The 23,500-nt window shown below is 37.3% G+C and overlaps 1 protein-coding gene across 12 annotated transcripts in view; it reads right to left on the reverse strand.

The window, feature by feature from the left end:
- The window catches only part of VPS13B (vacuolar protein sorting 13 homolog B), a 795,728-nt gene that overhangs the window by 293,629 nt on the left and 478,599 nt on the right, over window positions 1-23,500 (reverse strand). For all 12 annotated transcript variants that reach the window (XM_079901966.1, XM_079901971.1, XM_079901960.1 and 9 more), the window contains 2 exons: window positions 7,594-7,720; window positions 4,502-4,645 (listed from right to left, as the gene is read on the reverse strand). In XM_079901966.1, coding sequence (XP_079758092.1) covers window positions 4,502-4,645; window positions 7,594-7,720 — 271 coding nt within the window. The remainder of the gene's footprint in view (window positions 1-4,501; window positions 4,646-7,593; window positions 7,721-23,500) is intronic.

Below are 23,500 nucleotides of genomic sequence, written 5' to 3' on the forward strand. Positions count from 1 at the left end.
TTTTATGGTGTATTTTTGTTTTGGGGGTGACTGCAACTGGAATAAAATGTTAAAAAAGTAGAAATTTTTGTTTTATTTTTTAACAACTCCTTATAATGTCCTGCATGCCAATAGCTTTAGGAATACTTAAAATGATGTTTAGTTTCTTTTTGATATCATATAAAAATGGTCTGCATTATTAGCCCATAAACAGACTTGCACAAATTAAAATACTTTAACTCTTCATTTAGTCATATTCTCTTTAAAAAGTTTCCTGACATTTAGTGGTACATGTAACTGAACTATCTCCCTTGTTAATTCTTCTTGCATGAATGTTATGATTATATTACTAACAACCACTTTTATATAATTGGGCCTTTATGGGACCTAGAGCACTTTATAAGAAGGTAAAGAATCTTCTAAAGAGTAAACCAATTTTGCCCTGCTAAACATTGGGAAAGAAACCAAGGATGAGTAGTAGAGCTCTATTTTTGGAGAAAAATTAGAATTGTACATTTAGATTTGACTATGAAGTTATCTAGGAGGTTAACTCCCACCTCATGTAAATGGCAGGGAACTAGAATGTAAGAAACCCAAATAGCATTCCTGTTGTACTAGTACTATAGAGACAGATGTTATCATAAAGACATGAACTATAGAATAAAATATAGAAGGACATGTACTTTGTAATACAGAATTAATTTTGGCTTTTTGAATACTAAATGTTTTTTCTCATGTACTTTCTCAGCCTATCGTAATATGTATAGAGACAAAAAAAAGGTTAATTTAAAATGAAGAATTGAATATTCTGGGAACCAGCGATCATGGAAGTCCTAACACTTGAAGGAAACACTGAAAACCAAAGTGTACAAACACAGGCTGCTTGATCACTAAGCAATGAGTACATTTTTAGAGCAAAAATATTGGAAAAGTTTGAATCAACATGGGAGGCAATTTGCTTAAACCATCAGCTGGTCATTTTATTGCCAGAAGTGCTTCTCTTTTAGCTATATACTTGAAAGTTTTATTATGTGTTAGCTGTCTATATAATTAAAATTAATATTAAATATTGGTTCCAGTAATAATCCTTAGATTGTTCCACTGTTTTCACTTCAATTTCCAAATATCTGTCCATTTTTCTTCCCCTTTGTTAACAGTGTAGATATGCTTCCTCTACTAACAAAATCTCCTTTTCATGTTCTTGAATAATTTTTAGAATTAATGTTTCAAAAGAAACCTTGTGAAAAACTGTTTGAAAATATTAACACCATCAAAAGTAAGCAGGAAAAAAGAAATAATCAGAGCAGAAATCAATGAAATTGAAAACAGAAAATCCAATAAAGCAAATAAAACTGAAAGTTGATTCCTTAAAAAGATCAATAATATTAATAAGCCTCTAGCCAGGCTAACAAAAAAAATAAAAACAAAAAACCAAAAAACAAGCAAACAAACAAAAAGCCAAAAGAGAGGAATCAAATTACTAACATCAGAAATGAAAGAGGGGACATAACTACAGATTCTATGGAAATTAAAAGAATAATAAAGGAATACTATGACCAAGCTCACAAATTTGATAACCATTTCAGGAAAATGAACCAATTCCTTGAAAGACAGAATCTAACAAAACTCACATAAGAAGAAATAAGAGGACTTGAATAGGCCTACATATATTAAAGAAATTGAATCATTAATTAATAACCTTCCAAAACAGAAAGCATCAGGCCTAGATGGGTCACTGGTGAATTCTATCAAATATTTAAGGAAGAAATTATACCAATTCTTACAATATTTTATGTTCTTAGATTATCAGATATGAGTTGTGCTACTCATTTATGAATAGAAAAACATTCTTCTAGTTCACAGAAAGTCTTTTTTTTTTAATATTGAAATTTCACAGACATACCCCACTGAGGCTGGGGATAGGACCAAATTGTCTTCAGAGAGTCTGTACTTTTTTTTCAGTTGTGGTAGACACATAAAATAAAATTTGCCATCTTAATCATTCTTCAGTGTATTGTCTCTACTGTATTTCAGTATAATGTCTGTACTTTTAGTATCATCTCCAAGAAGGAAGAAGGACCACAGACACATTTTTAAAACAACAAAAACAATCCTAGCTCATTTATGGAACTGTGAGGAATGACTTGACATTCAGGTGAGAGTTGTTAGAAATCTAACTCTGAGTGTGCCTTATTTACTCAAATCAGACCCTACTAAAAGGCATTAGAAGCAGGTAGGTAAATAGCAATCAACTTGCTAAGTTCTATAAATTCCTAAAACACATCAGAAATCTGTGAGTTATACCAGTTAGAATGGCCATCATCAAAAAATCTACAAACAATAAATGCTGGAGAGGGTGTGGAGAAAAGGGAACCCTCTTGCACTGTTGATGGGAATGTAAATGATACAGCCACTATGGAGAACAGTATGGAAGTTCCTTAAAAAACTAAAAATAGAACTACCATACGACCCAGCAATCCCACTACTGGGCGTACACCCTGAGAAAACCATAATTCAAAAAGCGCCATGTACCACAATGTTCACTGCAACTCTATTTACAATAGCCAGGACATGGAAGCAACCTAAGTGTCCATCAACAGATGAATGGATAAAGAAGATGTGGCACATATATACAATGGAATATTACTCAGGCATAAAAAGAAACGAAATTGAGTTATTTGTAGTGAGGTGGATGGACACAGAGTCTGTCATACAGAGTAAAGTAAGTCAGAAAGAGAAAAACAAATACCATATGCTAACACATATATATGGAATCTAAAAAAAAAAGGAAAAAAAAAAAGGTTCTGAAGAACCTAGGGGTAGCACAGGAATAAAGACGCAGATGTAGAAAGTGGACTTGAGGACATGGGGAGGGGGAAGGGTAAGCTGGACAAAGTGAGAGAGAGTGGCATGGACAAATGTACACTACCAAACGTAAAATAGATAGCCAGTGGGAAGCAGCCACATAGCACAGGGAGATCAGGTCGGTGCTTTGTGACCACCTGGGGAGACGTGAGAGGGAGGAGATATGGGGATATATGTATATGTACAGCTGATTCACTTTGCTATAAAGCAGAAACTAACACACCATTGTAAAGCAATTATACTCCAATAAAGATGTAAAAAAAAAAAAGAGAAATAAAAAAGAAATCCGTGAGTTAGATTTCACTGACATGATAGATTCATAAAATTGGCAAAAATAATATAGGAATTTGTTTCCAACCCAACTTGCTTCAAGGACTTCATTGAAAATGCCATGGGGAAATATTTTTGCTCTGCTTATTTTCATATCATATATTTATATTCTTACGGATTGTCTAAAATACATTGGGGAAAAAGTCAATATTTTGAAGAGTATACAGCTTTATAGTCCTTTTAGAAAAGATACTGAGCAAACAAATCATGGGTGGTAAAAGATGATATAGTTAGAGAATTTTTCTTTATGAAAGTTAAAAGCTTTATCATTTTTAAATAATTGAAAAAATAAAGGTGATTCAGACTAATGTAACAATTATAGTACAGCAACCACGGCAGAATGAAAAAAGCACTGATTTGAAAGACTTAAATTAAAACCTCAGATCCACCATTTTTTAGTTATGTGTGTATGATCTCAGACAGGTCGCTTATTACCTCTGAGTCACAATATCATAATCTGTAAAATGGTGATAATGTTCTCATGTACCTCACGGTGTGGTTGCAATAACATGCTTGAAGATATATGAGTTAACTTACATAAAAGTACCTGGCACGCTTGCTTAGCATCAAGTGGCTCTCAGTGAACACCTCCTCCTTCCCTTCCTCCTTAATAGCACGTAGAGCCTTCTGCATAACTCATGACAAAAATATAAGCAATGCCTTTTTCAAAGATAAACAGTTTCTTCACTGGAGATTTTATAAAAGATTTATTCTAAGTACAGATATGATTATAGAAGTAAGGAAACAAAAAGCAAAGAAAAAATATTTTGAGAAGCATCTAACAAGCAGCTTTCTTTGTTTCATGCTGACATGCTTTGTGGTTACAATGTAGGCTTCCAATGAACACTGGATCAAAATTAAAATTCTAGGCAGGCATTCAAGTTTTTTGATTGTGTCCATTCTTCACTGAGCATGGGAAACGAATGCTTTAGAAGTTATTTATTGAAGATATTCCCACAGTACTCTCACAAAGTTCACTTCCAAAAGAGGCCCTGTCCCTGTAATGTATCTGAGTAAGTGAAAGCTACACCAGGTTTTGTGCACTGCACTTTAAAAATTGCAGCAGGGCAATAAAATCATGTTTTTAACAGAGGCTTTTCTGGGGCTGGGCCACAGCAATTTTGTGAAGGTGCATGATAAATTACAGGGAACGAGACCAAACAAATTTCAAAAATAAAGAACACCAATCCAAAATGATTTATGCCCATATTATGAATAAAATTAAATATAGAATAACTAGCAGAAAGCATTTAATTTTTGTTTTCCTATTATCAATGTAAAGTTGGCACAAATGCAGTAAGCCTAATCAAAATCAGGTAATAGTTACCTCTGTGGCTTTGCTTGATGGTTCCACTCCAGTCATATTTGCTACTATTAACTGATGTAAGAGTTGAACTTGAGCCACACTTAGGAAGAAGTCCAGGTTTGTGGTTATATTCACTTCCAAGGAGTGGCCACACACTAAAATCTCCTGAAGGAAAAAAAGGTTGAATAGAGATAAAGAAACATGATAGCCATTAGATGATCATTTATCATTCTTACTTATTAGACCTTTACGATGTTGGTGAATTCTCCTGGGACTTGAGTTCACATGTTAATGAGAATAGCAGAAATGGTGAGCACGGTCACTCAACAGTTTAATGGATTAATTTAATAAACATTTATGAGGGCCTGCTGTGCACCAGGCCATGTGCTAGTTACAGGGAAACACACTAACAATAAGAATTTTTCACCATTTCATATACATTTGGCTTTTCATACGTCAAACTACTATCATTGTTTCAATATGTAGGCAATGATGCAATTCTTTAGCATAATCTTGTTCACCCACTCAGACGGACCAATATTTAGTGAGCATCTCCCAAGTAGCATGCAGCATACTAGAGTGCTAGGAATAAAACAGAGAGTGAGGGCTTCCCTGGTGGCGCAGTGGTTGAGAGTCCGCCTGCCGATGCAGGGGACACGGGTTCGTGCCCCGGTCCGGGATGATCCCACATGCCGCAGCGGCTGGGCCCGTGAGCCATGGCCACTGAGCCTGCGCGTCTGCAGCCTGTGCTCCGCAACAGGAGAGGCCACAACAGTGAGAGGCCCGCGTACCGCAAAAAAAAAAAAAAAACAACAGAGAGTGAGGCTGGCCTTGAACGGCAATCTGCTCTTGAGAAGGTTACAATCTAGGTGGGCAGACAGATGTAAATAGGCAACTATAGGCAGCAATTACAGTCACAAGTGGTATGGTCTGAGTATTCTCCAAAGGATACACTCCAAATGATTTATAACAAAATGGAGTGCTGAAGTCAAAGGTAGCTAGACTAATTAATTTCACTTCTTTAAACTGCTAAAATCTTGGCAGCATTAGGTAGCTGTCCACTACTTAACTGGTGTTGTGCTGCATAACTGACATTCATTGCTGGAAAACCATTCAGGGAAGGAAAACAGAAATGAAAAACAATCCAGAAGTTTCACTTAATAAGCAGAAGCCCTGCCTCTTGTCATGAAGTGCATGTGGACAATGTTCAAATGCTTGGAAATGTCCAACAAACCTTCTCCTTAATAGTGTCATCCAAGAGAATGGATTTAAGGAGACTTATGATGGGTCCAAATACAAACTACACAGCTTAGAGCAGCTTTTAATAAAGCCATAAAGAACAGCATGTCGGAAATGATCCCCTTTTTCTGGTTAAATAAACTTTCCCCCCAAAAAGTTTCCAAAATTTACTCATTATAGTTAGAATTCTTATTTTATTCCTCAAGTAATGATGAAGGGAATATACTTGTGTATTTTCAACCAATTGTGTTACTTAGTAACTGAAAGATATAAGTAGACTTAATTTTTATACACCTTTTGTGGATATAAAGATATCCTGCCTAACCTAACTTTCCCTATAGGGCAATTATAAACATCAAATAAGATAACACATACAAAATATTTGTTTTGTTTTTTATATAAATTTATTTATTTATTTATATTTTTGGCTGTATTGGGTCTTCGTTGCTGCGTGTGGGCTTTCTCTAGTTGCGGTAAGCGGGGGCTGCTCTTCATTGTGGTGGCTTCTCTTGTTGTGGAGCACGGGCTCTAGATGCACGGGCTGCAGTAGTTGTGGCACGCAGGCTCAGTAGATGTGGCACACAGGCTTAGTTGCTCCGCGGCATGTGGGATCTTCCCGGACCAGGGATCCAACTCGTGTCCCCTGCATTTTTTTTTTTTTCTAGTTAAACAATGATTTTATTGCTTGAGTACAACAGACAAATTTATGCAACCAGGGCAGAGGCTGTGGATGACTCGTATTTCCAGTTGTAGGGGAGGACTCGTTTGGTCTTGTAATATCGAGCCAACTGGTGAATATGGCTCTCAATCAGAATCAGACAGAATTTGGCATCTTTATCCTTTCTGTTTCTCTCGAGATGCTTTCGAACAGCAACAGCTTTCTTAATTAAATGATAGAGATCCTCAGGAAGATCAGGAGCAAGTCCTTTGGACTTAAGAATTATCAAGATTTTATTGCCTGTCACAAAACATACTTGTGCAACACCATGTGAGTCTCTCAGGATTACACCTTAACCACTGCGCCACCAGGGAAGCCCCAAAATATTGCTTTTTAAAAACTCAAAGAATGATGTAAACTTTTATCACCTTAGATTAATAATATATTTAATCTGTGCCTAATTTTTCTGAACTTTTTATAACAACTGCCTATAACTCTGTGAATGATCAAAAAGTTTATAAAGTTTTTAGCATAACAAACTTTTATGAAGAATATTTTTAAAGTTATGATGGATCACATTATTATTACATTTCTATTCTAGTCATGGAGGCAGTATACCATAGTGATTAGACTTCAAACCTGGATCCGTTAGTAACTGGCGAGTAAGATTGGTCAAGTTACTTAATTTCTTTTGATCTCAGTTTCCTCATCTATAAAATATGTATACTAATAATATCTACCTCATATGGATTCTGTGAAGAGTAAATAAGTTAATTCATGTAGAACTCTTTCTAAGGTAATCCATGTGAGAACCCTAAGTGATCTGTCAATATTATTGTTGCTTTCATTAGAAAGAGGCCGTAGAGGTCAGGAGTGTATGGCCAGGAGCCAGACCAGTTAGCTTCACACCATGTTCTGCTTCTTACTATTTGTGAATATTTAGACAAGTTAACTCTTTATGCTTCAGTTTCCTCATCTACAAAACGAGGACAGTAGGAGAAGTTAATAGGATTATTATAAGGATTAAATGAGTTATTACATGAAAAGCAATACCTAAATAGTACTATGAAGTGCTTAATAATTATTAGCTACAATAATAACTTATTAATAATAAGCTAATTTGATATCCTATGCATGGAAACTATGAAAACTCCTAACACACAAGAAAAGCTGCTCCATCATTTAGACTAAAATAAAGGCTATATTAATTTCTAACCTCAGTGTGCATATTTTCTGGAGAAATTACTTTGGTGAAAATGATGGCAGGTGCTCCAGTTATTCGGACAGAGAAATCTGTTAAAATGGGAGTCAAAATTGCTCTTCTTTCTTGATGCCTCCGTATGCTAAAAGATAAAGTAAAAATTATTAGCTTTTTCATTTTTAAGGATAATTTTCATTAAATTTGTACAAGTCTCTGTACTACAAACATGTATGACAAAATTACATTATTATTTTGAGTGTGTCTATCTGTACATTTTATAATCATAATTTTGTAACTTCAATTCTTCAGATTCATATAAAAAATCACTGAGAAATTCAGACATAATTAATCAATTTCATATTAGTAGCATCCTAGGACATTTCAATAAATTACTTTTTCTATTTTAATTCCTTTTGTTTTTACAGTTTAGGATCTCTCTTGCTACCAAAAATAATCTTACTATTTTGTGATCATTTTTAATTTCCTAGTTTTAATATTTCTGACATTCTGCTTCACAACTGCCATCTTTCCAATCTCAGTAGGTTCACACGCATATCCTCTTAATCTTTGACTTTTTTTTTTAACTCTAAGAACTATCTGAGTTCATAGATTATGACTGCCTTTACAGTTTGTGAAATGGCTTTTGTGACTTTGATACTGAATTCTTCTTCACAGCAACCCTGGATGTGAAGTAAGGAACATTACTGGCCCCACATTATCTATGAGGAAATGAAGTTCAGGGACTGGGCTAAGGCCACCCAGTTGGAACAAAAGTTCCACAACTGGGCCCGCAGGGCAAGTTGATAACACAGCAGCATTTGACCTCTATTTTAATTCTTCTTTATACATTCTCACCTTTTGATCAGTTATTTAGCACACTATTCCTACTCTACATTCAAAATTGCTAATTGCTAATAATTTCAAAGGAAGTATTGCGTTCATCGTAGAAAATAAAATTGGAAAATATTATTGAGAAACCAAAGCTTGTGCTAGTGCAGATCTTCAAGTCTACTACCCATATTCTTAGTTTTCATTTCATGAAATAATACAGTTCTATGTTTTATTAGCAAGCCGTACCTCAAAAGTTCCTTGGAACCATTAATTTAATATTCCTTATAAATATGTCCCTATTATTCTCTTTCATTATAAAATGACCAAGTTGAGATCAGAGAATTGGCATAAGTCATCTCATGAAAAAGCCTAGATAAAACTCAAGTCTGTCTACATCCTTTTCTACCAGAGTAGTCTAGAGAGTACTAGTATCTTTTGTTGAAACTGTGCAATGGGCAGAGCTTTCTATGGTGTCTGCCAAAAAAGCAAATTGGATCATCTGGTTCTGTGACACATAAGTATTGGATTTCAAGAAAGTCAATTTTAAAGAATTAAGAGATCTAGTGAATAGAGGGTAACAGGAAGAAGTATTAAAATCTGAATACAGAGGAAGGGCTGAGATCCTGAGAGACACCACAATTATAGCCTAATAGCTCAAATTCCATAAAATGACCAATGTGAGAAACATGTAACATCTGATGTGCTCTCATAGGGGAGTGCTAAAATATACGATGTATTAAAAATACCTTAAAATGGAAAACATGGCAGGGAACCAACTAAGAGCAAACCTTAGCTGAAGCACTGATGGGGAAAAAAAAGTACTTGTTTGTATCATAATTTTTTCCCACTATGTGAATTAAATCAGTAAGTAAAACAACATATGGAAGACCTATGATGTTAGAAAACATTTTTTAAAGTTTTTTAAGTCAACAGTCTTATAAAACTAGAACTTTACTGGTATAGAGCGCTAAAATTTCTTTTGTATTATCTCTGGTAAGTATGTGAGTTAAGGATACATATTTTTTAAATCATAAAAACTTTTTTATAGATTCAAGTATTTTCAAGGATGAATTCAAAAGAAAGTAAAAATAAACACTGAAGAAATAACTACAACAAGAATTAAATTCTGCTAATATTTTACTAGATAATAATCTAGTAAACTAACAAAAGAGGGAAGTAAAACTCAAAGTATTAACTGACATTGTTAATGACTTCAGGGTCCTACCCACTCTCAGTAAACCAAGGGAATAGATTTTTAATGGCCATATTGAGACAACAGGCTAATCCTTACATCCCTGACAGGCAAGGATTTTGAAACGAGCTGCCAGCTTAGATCTGGGGCCATTAAAAGGTCAGAAAAACAACTTCCAATCAGAAATAGAAAAAAACAAGGAAGTTTGCCTGATTTGGCACGAGGGATTATTGAAAAAACAGAGATCTCCCTGCTTTTTCAACTTAAAAATTAAAATAAAAATAATGAGAAAATTAAAAATAATGGGAATACCCCATGTGTGTTTGGAAGCTGTAACTTATATTACTTGTGTTGGTCCAGGAATACCCATATTGAGTTATTCATATAAAAGTGGCATCAGACCTTTGATAACCCCAGGGCATCAGTCAGAAATAGATGTAAAACCTTTTTGGAAAAATATGCTTTCAAACCGACAGAAAGGATTCCCAGGAACAAAGACCACTAAAGATAAACTCCCAATCACAGATTTTATATGCACTCCAAAAATTTTTTTTTTAGCAAGAGGAGAATTCAACACCATTATCAAATTCATTACCAAGAACTTCTGATAATGGAATTTCCACATATGGAAAATACAATAAATTTCTTTAAAATCATTAAAGACATATAGGATGGAATGAAAAACAGGAGGAAAAAACCAAGGTACTATCAAAAAAGGTAAAACAGATTTGAAAAACAACCAAATAGAGTATCCAGAAATAAAAAATGTAGTTATTAAAATTAAACATATAATAGATGGATAAACAGAATTTTAGATATAACTTAAGAAAAAATTAGTAAACTAGAAATACTACAGAGAAATATAGACCAGAAGATACTTAAGACTTGTGGTAATCAACTGAGATAATCCCTTAGAGTGGATATTCCTAAATGTAAAAAACAGTAATATTCAAACACATTTATTCTAAACAATAAATATATATAACATACTTTTCAGAAAATTATTGGTTATAATTTTATTAACTATACCTATTTTTACAGATTTCTCTTATTTTTAGATAGTCATAAGGATAAGTCATTTGATTTGTAAGGTAACTTTAAAAATCAAATATTTAGTTAAGAGTTGAAGATCATTTTAGTGTGTGTGTATGTGTGTGTGTGTGGTTTTTTCTTTTCCTTCCAAGAGGAACACTATCTGGTGACGTTCTAATGCAATTGAAATAAAACGTATGATATATGATTATGATGATTATATTCAACTTAAATATTTTATGAGATTTTGAGTACCTATTGTCTGCAGTAACTATGCTAAGATATAAAGAAGAGCAAGGCTGGACAAGACACATCTTTATCCTTTAACCTCTATGTCACCTTTTCAAGTTGCCAAGGATACCTTCAGCCAATATATAAGGTAGAAAATATTTGCTGGCTGTTGGGAAGTATAAACTAACTGCTCCTTCCTGCTGTACCAGGTCACCTTTTCCCTTCATACTCAGTTCCCAGGTACTTTAAGCAGCAGGAGAAAACACATTCTCTCACGTAAACCCATGAAAAAGTTTAAGGGGATTATTATAAAATCATACAATTCAAGAAGGTTTAGATCACCCCAGGCATTAATCGATAAACTATGGGAATTAGACTAACTTCTGTTTTATAATTTTGCTTAGGCATTAGCTTGACATCCTTACAAATAAAGACAAAAGTGATGGTTTTCAGGTGGAAGAGTAAAAACAGAGAAAATGCTTTCCTTCCACATTCTTGTTTATGATTTCAGGTACAATTCTGGAAAAATCTCATGTTTGATGAATCACAAATCAAAATATGCAAGGGCTCCTATGAACATGTGGGTAATACTTTACTTCAAAAAGTAAAAATGGGAGGAGACCTTCAAGACGGTGGAGGAGTAAGACGTGGATATCACCTTCCTCCCCACAAATACATCAGAAATACATCTACATGTGGAACAACTCCTACAGAACACCTACTGAATGCTGGCAGAAGACCTCAGACCTCCCAAAAGGCAAGAAACTCCCCACGTATCTGGGAAGGGTAAAAGAAAAAAGAAAAGACAGAGACAAAAGAATAGGGACAGGACCTGCACCAGTGGGAGGGAGCTGTGAAAGAGGAAAAGGTTTCCACACACTAGGAAGCCCCTTCACTGGCGGAGATGCGGGGTTGAGTGGGGGGAAGCAGCTTCGGAGCCACGGAGGAGAGCGTAGCAACAGGGGTGCGGAGGGCAAAGCGGAGAGATTCGCTCACAGAGAACCGGTGCTGACCAGCACTCACCAGTCCGAGAGGCTTGTCTGCTCACCTGCCAGGGCGGGCGGGGTCTCGAAGCTGAGGCTTGGGCTTCGGAGGTCGGATCCCAGGGAGAGGACTGGGGTTGGCTGCCTAAACACAGTCTGAAGGGGGCCAGTGTGCCACAGCTAGCCGGGAGGGAGTCTGGGAAACAGGTCAGAACTGCTGAAGAGGCAAGAGACTTTTTCTTCCCTCTTTGTTTCCTGGTGTGCGAGGAGAGGGGATTAAGAGCGCAGCTTAAAGGAGCTCCAGAGACGCTCGCGAGCCGCGGCTATCAGCGCAGACCCCAGAGATGGGCATGAGACACTAAGGCTGCTGCTGCAGCCACCAAGAAGCCTGTGTGCGAGCACAGGTCACTATCCACAACCCCCTTCCGGGAGCCTGTGCAGCCCGCCACGGCCAGGATCCCGTGATCCAGGGACAACTTCCCCGGGAGAACGCATGGTGCGCCTCAGGCTGGTGCAACCGGCCTCTGCCGCCGCAGGCTCACCCCGCATCCGTACCCCTCCCTCCCCACAGACTGAGTGAGCCAGAGCCCCCTAATCAGCAGCTCCTTTAACCCAGTCCTGTCTGAGCGAAGAACAGACGCCCTCAGGTGACCTACATGCAGAGGTGGGGCCAAATGCAAAGGTGAGCCCCAGGAGCTGTGCAAACAAAGAAGAGAAAGGAAAATCTCTCCCAGTAGCCTCAGGAGCAGCGGATTAAATCTCCACAATCAACTTGATGTAACCTGCATCTGTGGAATACCTGAAGAGACAATGATTCATTCCAAATTGAGGCAGTGGACTTTGGGAGCAATGATATATATATATATTTTCCCTTTTTGTTTTTTTGTGAGCGTGTACGTGTATGTGTCTCTGTGTGATTTTGTCTGTATAGCTTTGATTTTACCATTTATCCTAAGGTTCTGTTTTTTGTTTTTGTTTTTTTAGTATAGTTTTTAGTGGTTGTTATTACTGGTGGATTTGTTTTTTGGTTTGGTTGCTCTCTTCTTTCTTTCTTTTCTTTTCTTAATATTTTTTAATCTTTTTTATTTTTAATAACTTTATTTTATTTATTTATTTTTCTCTTTTTTTTTTTTCAGCCTTTTATTCTGAGCCATGTGGATGGCAGGGTCTTGGTGCTCTGGCCAGGTGTCAGGCCTGGGCCGCTGAGGTGGGAGAGCCGAGTTCAGGACACTGGTCCACCAAAGACGTCCCAGCACCACGTAATATCAAACAGTGAAAATCTCCCAGAGATCTCCATTGCAACGCCAAGACCCAGCTCCACTCAATGACTAACAAGCTCCAGTGCTGGACACCCTATGTCAATCAACTTGCAAGACAGGAACACAACCCCATACATTAGCAGAGAGGCTGCCTAAAATCATAATAAGGCCACAGACACCCCAAAACACACCACAACACATGGACCTGCCCAGGAGAAAGACCCAGCCTCACCCACCAGAAAACAGGCACTAGTCCCCTCCACCAGGAAGCCTATACAACCCACTGAACCAACCTTAGCCACTGGGGACAGACACCAAAAAAAATGGGAATTACGAACCTGAAGCCTGCAAAAAGGAGACCCCCAAATAGTAAGTTAAGCAAAATGACAACACACAGAAATACACAGCAGATGAAAGAGCAAGGTAAAAACCCACCAGACCAAACAAATGAAAGGAAATAGGCAGTCTACTTGAAAAAGAATTCAGAGTAATGATAGTAAACATGATCCAAAATCTTGGAAACAGAATGGAGAAAATACAAGAAATGTTTAATAAGGACCTAGAGGAACAAAAGAGCATATGAATAATGATGAGCAACACAAGAAATGAAATTAAAAATTCTCTAGAAGGAATCAATAGCAGAATATCTGAGGCAGAAGAACGGAGAAGTGACCTGGAAGATAAAATAGTGGAAATAAGTACTGCAGAGCAGAATAAAGGAAAAAGAATGAAAAGAATTGAGGACAGTGTCTGAGACCTCTGGGACAACATTAAACACACCAACATTCGAATTATAGGGGTCTCAGAAGAAGAAAAGAAAAAGAAAGGGACTGAGAAAATATCTGAAGAGATTATAGTTGAAAACTTCCCTAATATGGGAAAAGAAATAGTTAATCAAGTAAGCAAAGAGAGTCAATACAGGATAAATCCAAGGAGAAACACGCCAAGACACATATTAATTAAACTATCAAAAATTAAATACAACGAAAAAATATTAAAAGCAGCAAGGGAAAAACAACAAATAACATGTATGGGACTCCCCATTGGGTAACAGCTTATCTTTCAGCAGAAACTCTGCAAGCCAGAAGGGAGTGGCAGGACATATTTAAAGTGATGAAAGGGGAAAGAACTACAACCAAGATTATTCTACCCAGCAAGGACCTCACTCAGATTTGATGGAGAAATTAAAACCTTTACAGACAAGCAAAAGCTAAGAGAATTCAGCACCACGAAACCAGCTTTACAACAAATCCTAAAGGAACTTCTCTAGGCAGGAAACACAAGAGAAGGAAAAGACCTGTGATAACCAACCCAAAACATTTAAGAAAATGGTAATAGAAACATATATGTAAATAATTACCTTAAATGTAAATGGATTAAATGCTCCAACCAAAAGACGTAGACTGGCTGAATGGATACCAAAACAAGACTCGTATATATGCTGTCTACAAGAGACCTACTTCAGACCTAGGGACACATACAGACTGAAAGTAGAAGGGATGGAAAAAGATATTCCATGCAAATGGAAATCAGAAGAAAGCTGGAGTAGCAATTCTCATATCAGACAAAATAGACTATAAAAGAAAGACTAGTACAAGAGAAAAAGACAGACACTACATAAAGATCAAGGGATCAATCCAAGAAGAAAATATAACAATTGTAAATATTTATGGGCTTCCCTGGTGGCGCAGTGGTTGAGAGTCCGCCTGTCGATGCAGGGGACATGGGTTTGTACCCCTGTCCAAGAAGATCCCACGTGCCGCGGAGCAGCTGTGCCTGTGAGCCATGGCCGCTGAGCCTGCGCATCCGGAGCCTGTGCTCTGCAACGGGAGAGGCCACAATGGCGAGAGGCCCACATACCAAAAAAAAAAAAAAAAATTTATGTACCCAACATAGGAGCACCTCAATACATAAGGCAAACGCTAACAGCCATAAAAGGGAATATTGACAGTAACACAAACATAGTAGCGAAGTTTCACACCCCACTTTCACCAATGGACAGATCATCCAAAATGAAAATAAATAAGGAAACACAAGCTTTAAGTGATACATTAAACAAAATGGACTTAATTGATATCTATAAGACATTCCATCGAAAAACAACAGAATACACTGTTTTTCCCAAGTGTCATGAGACATTCTCCAGGATAGATCATATCATGGGTCACAAGTCAAGCCTTGGTAAGTTTAAGAAAACTGAAATCGTATCAACTATCTTTTCCAACCACAAAGCTATGAGAGTAGATACCAACACAGGAAAAAAAATCTGTAAAAAATACAAACACATGGAGGCTAAACAATACGCTACTTAATAATGAAGTGATCACTGAAGAAATCAAAAAATACCTAGAAACAAATGACAATGAAAACAGAACAACCCAAAACCTATCGGATGCAGCAAAAGCAGTTTTAAGAGGGAAGTTTATAGCAATACAATCCTACTTAAGAAACAAGAAATATCTCACATAAATAACCTAACCTTAAACCTAAAGCAATTAGAGAAAGAAGAACCAAAAAACCCCAAAGATAGCAGAAGAAAAGAAATCATAAAGATCAGATCAGAAATAAATGAAATAAAATGAAGGAAACAACAGCTAACATCAATAAAACTAAACGTAGATTCTTTGAGAAGATAAACAAAATTGATAAACCATTAGCCAGACTCATCAAGAAAAAAAGGGAGAAGACTCAAATCAACAGAATGAGAAATGAAAAAGGAGAAGTAACAATTGACACTGCAGAAATACAAAAGATCATGACGGATTACTACAAGCAACTCTATGCCAATAAAATAGACAACCTGGAAGAAATGGACAAATTCTTAGAAAAGCACAACCTTCCGAGACTGAACCAAGAAGAAACAGAAAATATAAAGAGACCAATCACAAGCACTGCAATTGAGACTGTGATTAAAAATATTCCAGCAAACAAAAGCCCAGGACCAGGAGGATTCACAGGCGAATTCTATCAAACATTTAGAGGGGAGCTAACACCTATCCTTCTCAATCTCTTCCAAAATATAGCAGAGGAAAGAACACTCACAAACTCATTCTATGAGGCCACCATCACCCTGATATCAAAACCAGACAACGATGTCACACACAAAAAAAACTACAGACCAACATCACTGATGAACATAGATGCAAAAATCCTCAACAAAATACTAGCAAAGAGAATCCAACAGCACATTCAAAGGATCATACACCATGATCAAGTGGGTTTATCCCAGGAATGCAAGGATTCTTCAATATATGAAATCAATCAATGTGATAAACCATATTAACACAATGAAGGAGAAAAACTATATGATTATCTGAATAGATGCAGAAAAAGCTTTCGATAAAATTCAAATCCCATTTATGATAAAAACTCTTCAAAAAGTAGGCATGGGTGGAACTTACCTCAACATAATAAAGGTCTCATATAATAAACCCATAGCCAACATCATTCTGAACGGTGAAAAATTGAAACCATTTCCACTAAGATCAGGAACAAGACAAGGTTGCACACTCTCACTACTATTATTCAATATATTTTTGGAAGTTTTAGGCACAGCAATCAAAGAAGAAAAAGAAATAAAAGGAACCAAATCGTAAAAGAAGAAGTAAAAATGTCACAGTTTGCAGATGACATGATACTATATATAGAGAATCCCAAAGATGCTAGCAGAAAACTACTAGAGCTAATCAATGTATTTTGTAAAGAAGCTGGATATAAAATTAATGCACAGAAATCTCTTGTATTCCTATACACTAATGATGAAAAATCTGAAAGAGTAATTAAGGAAACACTCCCACTTACCACTGCAACAAAAAGAATCAAATACCTAGGAATAAACCTACCTAAGGAGACCAAAGAACTGTATGCAGAACACTGTAAGACACTGATGAAAGAAATTAAAGATGATACAAACAGATGGAGAGATATACCATGTTCTTGGATTGGAAGAATCAACATTGTGAAAATGACTGTACTACCCAAAGCAATCTACAGATTCAATGCAATCCCTATCAAGCTACCAGTGGCATTTTTCACAGAATTAGAACAAAAAATTGCACAATTTGTATGGAAACACAAAAGATCCCAAATAGCCAAGCAATTTTGAGAAAGAAAAACGGAGGTGGAGGAATCAGGCTCCCTGACTTCAGACTATACTACAAAGCTACAGTAATCAAGAGAGTACGGTACTGGCACAAAAAGAGAAATACAGATCGATGGAATAGGATAGAAAGCCCAGAGATAAATCCACGCACATATGGTCCCCTTGTCTTTGATAAACAAGGCAAGAATATACAATGGAGAAAAAACAGCCTCTTCAATAAGTGGTGCTGAGAAAAGTGGACAGCTACATCTAAAACAATGAAATTAGAACACTCCCTAACACCACAGACAAAAATAAACTGAAAATGGATTAAAGACCTAAATGTAAGGCCAGCCACTATAAAACTCTTAGAGGAAAACATATGCAGAACACTCTATGACATAAATCACAGCAAGATCCTTTTTGACCCACCTCCTAGAAAAATGGAAATAAAAACAAAAATAAACAAATGGGACCTAATGAAATTGAAAAGCTTTTGCACAGCAAAGGAAACCATAAACAAGACAAAACAACAACCCTCAGAATAGGAGAAAATATTTGCAAATGAAGCAACTGACAAAGGATTAATCTCCAAAATTTACAAGCAGCTCATGCAGCTCAATATCAAAAAAACAACCAGTCCAAAAATGGGCAGAAGACCTAAATAGACATTTTTCCAAAGAAGATATACAGATTGCCAACAAACACATGAAAGAATGCTCAACATTATTAGTCATTAGAGAAATGCAAATCAAAACTACAATGAGGTATCACCTCACACCAGTCAGAATGGCCATCATCAAAAATCTACAAACAAATGCTGGAGAGGGTGTGGAGAAAAGGGAACCTTCTTGCACTGTTGGTGGGAATGTAAATTGATACAGCCACTATGGAGAACGGTATGGAGGTCCCTTAAAATACTAAAAATAGAACGATCATATCACCCAGCAATCCCACTACTGGGTATACACCTTGAGAAAACCATAACTCAAAAAGAGTCATGTACCACAATGTTCACTGCAGCTCTATTTACAATAGCCAGGGCATGGAAGCAACCTAAGTGTCCATCGAAAGATGAATAGATAAAGAAGATGTGGCACATATATACAATGGAATAAAACTCAATCATAAAAGAAAACGAAATTGAGGTATTTGTAGTGAGGTGGATGGACCTAGAATCTGTCATACAGAGTAAAGTAAGTCAGAAAGAGAAAAACAAATACCGTATGCTAACACATGTATATGGAATCTAAAAAATAAAGCATGGTCATGAAGAACCTTGGGGCAGGATGGGAATAAAGATGCAGACCTACTATAGAACGGACTTGAGGACACGGGGAGGGGGAACGGTAAGCTGAGACAAAGTGAGAGAGTGGTATGTACATATATACACTACCAAATGTAAAATCGATAGCTAGTGAGAAGCAGTCGCATAGCACAGGCAGATCAGCTCGGTGCTTTGTGACCACCTAGACGGGTGGGATAGGGAGGGTGGGAGGGAGGGAGATGCAAGAGGGAGGATATATGGAGATATATGTATAGTATAGCTGATTCCCTTTTTATAAAGCAGAAACTAAAACACCATTGTAAAACAATTATGCTCCAATAAAGATGTTAAAAAAACATCAGAAGTAAATACAAAAAAAAAAGTAAAAATGTAAGATAACAATGAATAGTCATGATCTCTCAGAATTAAGGCATTATTCATGCTTCAGGTACTTTAATAGCAACATAATGCCATACTTCCACATAGTCAATGTTACTTACCCTGTTGAGCATAGAACGGATAGATTTTAAGATCGTGTCAAATTCAAATTCAGCCTGCTAAGTAAACACAGTAATAACAATTTAAAAAAATCCTATCTGTGGGTCTTCCCTGGTGATGCAGTTGTTGAGAATCTGCCTGTCAGTGTAGGGAATGCGGGTTCAAGCCCTGGACTGGGAAGATCCCACATACCGCGGAGCAACTAAGCCCGTGCGCCACAACTACTGAGCCTGAGCTCTAGAGCCTGTGAGCCACAACTACTGATCCCGAGTGCCACAACTACTGAAGCCCTCACACCTAGAGCCCATGCTCCTCAACAAAAGAAGCCACTGCAATGAGAAGCCCACGCACCACAACGAAGAGTATCCCCCGCTCGCCACAACTAGATCAAGCGCTTGCGCAGCAATGAAGACTCAACACAGCCAAAAATAAAATTAATTAATTAATTAAAAAAAAATCCTATGTGTGGTGAAAGAGGCCAAAGGGTAGTATATGTAATGTGGTCCATGTACATCAAAATACTCAAACAAATAAATATGTTCTATTTCTCTCAATAAAGTCAGAAAGATAATTTACACAAGGAAATCAAACACAGATAGTGAGAGGGCCAAATAAAAGCATTTGCTATAAAAACTAAATTATTTATTTTTTAACTGTAGTTTTCAACTCTATTCAAATTTTATCTTTAAATATTACAATCAAGAAAATCATATTAACTTGGAGAATTAAGGCTCATTGGCATTTTCGGGAAATTACAAGATAAACTTTCCACACCATCCCACACACCCTGAAAGCTCTAATCACCATGTCAAACAGCAATAGTGATTTTAATGTGTAACCTGAACATGGCAGACATCAGTACAGGTTATTTTAGTTCTCATCACTTCACTACCTCAGATTATAAAAATAAGCCCAGATGCAGTAAAAATGGTTGCTAAAAGAAAACAGGCGATTAACTAACAAGGAACTTAGCATAAGAGTAAGGGGTCAGAGTACTGCGTACAAGAAATGTAATTGACTAAGAGGAAGCAAACCGAGGTTCCACACTTAGCTGTATTTTTAAGTGACACTAGACAAGCAAAGGAATCTCCTCAAACTTAGTTTGCTGTAGTGGTTTTGTTCCGTAACTTGCTAAGAACGGTTCAGAGTTTAGAAAGAAAATTGCAAGAGAGTTGGAATGTGGAAGAGAAATAACAGACAATATTCTCTGACAGTCATACTGTTTTAAATAGCAGTGAAATTACGATGTAGAGGTACCAGCAGATTCCAGCTTGTCCTCACTCTTCCCACCTTTGTGACTTTTTCCTGATTGTTGGCTCTGCTGGCCAATAGCAACTGCAGGCTCAACTCCAGAAGCAGAAGCAATAACCTCCCATGGACTTGCCTACCAGCCTTTGGTGCTCCCTCCAGCCACTGGACGTGCCTGGCTTCCCAGGTTCCCTGGGGTGCTACAAATTTTTACCCAGGTCACCCAGCTTCTTCCACAATTGGATAAGGTCTTACTCCTAAAATAAATCCCTTATGTTACAATACTTATAGTGGTTGTCCTGCCCTGATTGAACCCTGATGTATTCCGTCAGCTGAAAAATTAAGGTTTTGGAAGCAAGAGATCTGCGAGTTTTAAAATTTGATGATTCCTTATGCTTAACACTTCCCTGCTTCCTTCTCACAATCATTCACACAGAAACACATTATGATTACAGACAAAATGTGAGTAATGTATCAGGAGGAATAAATGAAAACCATTATAAAGACTGCCATTTAATAACGGTTAAGGAAGGGAGTAAATTATTCTTCACTGTATATCTTTTGAGTTCTACCTGTAATACCTATTGAAAAACAAAAGTCTAATGATATTATGGTTCTGTTTGTACTTCTGTCAAGATTAATCAGCAGAACTAAACAACATCAGATCTAAAAATTCTTGTCTTTATTTGAATCAGTATCTCTCAGGAACACTCAGATTCAGGCACTTGATTTGTTAGCTTTACTTAATCATCTAATCATTCGATCTCTCATTATTTCACTCAAATCTTCACAAACTTCCTATTATGTGCCAAGCATGATACTATGTGCTTGGTATTCAGAAGTGAATAAAACATGCCAAGTTTTTATACTTTCTTAGTTCAAAATGCCCCCTCCCCTCTCCTGCCACTCGTACTTTGTGGAAACAAATTCAAAAGCCATATATTCTGTGAAACCTTCCCTGAGAACCCACGCACGGAGTTAGTCATTCATTTCTTTCTTTTAATTCTCTATTTGTACCTACATCGATTTTATTTTAGTTTTATCTTTATTTTTTTAAGTTGTGAATATCCATTTAACGGAACATTTGGGGGCCAAGGATTTATAATAATAAGGAAAATTCCAACATTACAAGTGGAACATAATCAGCATGCAAAATTACACATAGCATCATCTAGCGACGGTGCTAGAGAGCCACGTGGCGTTCCATTTTTGGCACTTCCCCCTCCAATCTCCATTTAGCCCCTTCTAAATCACTCCACATTTTTTTTAAACATCTTATTGGAGTATAATTGCTTTACAATGTTGTGTTAGTTTCTGCTGTATAACAAAGTGAATCAGCTATATGTATACATATATCCGCATATCTCTTCCCTCTTGCATATCCCTCCCTCCCACACGCCCTATCCCACCCCTCTAGGTGGACACAAAGCACTGAGCTGATCTCCCTGTGCTATGCGGCTGCTTCCCACTAGCTATCTACTTTACATTTGGTAGTGTATATATGTCAATGCTACTCTCTCACTTTGTCCCAGCCTCCCCTCCCCCTCCCCAGGTCCTCAAGTCCATTCTCTACGTATGTGTCTTTATTTCTGTGCTGCCCCTAGGTTCATCAGAACTATTTTTTCTTTTTTAGTTTCCATATATACATACATCAATTTTAGATTTATTTTATTCTTCTGTTTATGTGTTATGTCACATCTATTAGCCTGCGATGTCTTATATGCATGAAGTGTGTTTATCTCAATTTTGATGTGGCTTTTCTACAATCCTAAGTATATTTACTTATATCTATCAGAGGACTTTTCCACATTGTACCTGAATAGTTAATTAACCTGTCTGTTTTTCTGATTGGGTGATGAGCTCTGAAAGGGATAGACACATATTAGAAGTTATTTTATTTTGTATCTTTGGTGTAAAAGACATTCCATGGCATAAATTGGATGTTCAAAAGTCGGTTAATTTTTGACAAGGGTGCCAAGACCATTCAATGGGAAAAGAACACTCTCTTCAGCAAATGGTGCTGGGACAACTGGGTATCCAACATGCAAAAGAATGAGGTTGGGCTTTTATTACATACTGTATACAAAAATAAACAAACAAAAAACATTAAAATAAATCAACAACCTAATTATAAGCACTAAACCCATAAAACTCTTAGAATAATACAGGGATAAATCTTCACGACCTTGAATTTGGCAATGAATTCTTAGATATGACACCAAAAGCATAGGCAACAAGAGAAAAAAATAGATGAGACTTTACTGAAGTTAAAAACTTGTGCATCAAAGATCACTACCAAGAAAATGAAAAGATCATTTGTGAATCATATATCTGATAAGGGTATAGTACTCATAAAAAATAAAGAACTCCTGGCCCAGATCAAGATGGTGGAACAGAAGGATGTGGAGTTCACCTCCTCTCACAAATAAATCAAAAATACATCTACATGTGGAACAATTCTCACAGAATACCTACTGAATGCTGGCAGAAGATCTCTTACAACCAAAGCTGCAAGAAATATCACCACGTAACCAGGAAGGACAAAAGAAAGAAACAAAAAGGAATCAGGACAGGACCTGTACTCCTGGGAGGGAGTTGTGAAAGAGGAAAGGTTTGCTCAACCTGGGAACCCCCTGCTTTGGCTGGGAGATCAGCTGGGATAGATAGGGAGCTTCAGAGGCTCAGAGGAGAGTGCAGCAGCCAGAGTACAGCAGGCAGAACAGAGAGAGACCAGCACAGATGGTGCTGGCCACCTCGATGCACTCCCAAACCTAAGACATGTGCCTGCTGGTGTGTGCGGGGACTGGGGTGTTGAAACTCAAGCTTCAGCAGACAGACTCGGGAGAGGACTGGGGTTGGCTGGACGGAGACAGCCTGAAGGGACTGGAGTGTGGTCTGAGCCGCAATATCCTGGTCTGCTGTTGCTAATACACTCTCTGAAGGGAGGGGTGGGGCCCCACCATAGCATCTTCATTGTTGGTGTGCTCACAGCAGGCACAGCTACACATCTACAAGGCCTGGGAGCATGCAAGTGCCAGTGGTTGCCCACACATGGAGGTGGGGCTGAAATCTGAGATGATGCCCAGGGGCTGCACTACTTCAGGGGATTTACTCCACTGGTGGCTTTGGGAGTGCAGTGCCTGCAGGACACCCAAGTGGATTACTAGCACTCCTGTGCCTGGGGATAAAACCCAATCTAGTAGTAATGAATAGCAGACTAAATGACACAGAAGAATGAATACGTGATCTGGAAGAGACAGAATAATGGAAATTACCCAGTCAGAACTGCAGACAGAAAGA

The sequence above is a fragment of the Stenella coeruleoalba genome (assembly GCF_951394435.1).
Source record: "Stenella coeruleoalba genome assembly, chromosome: 17".
Lineage (NCBI taxonomy): Eukaryota > Metazoa > Chordata > Mammalia > Artiodactyla > Delphinidae > Stenella > Stenella coeruleoalba.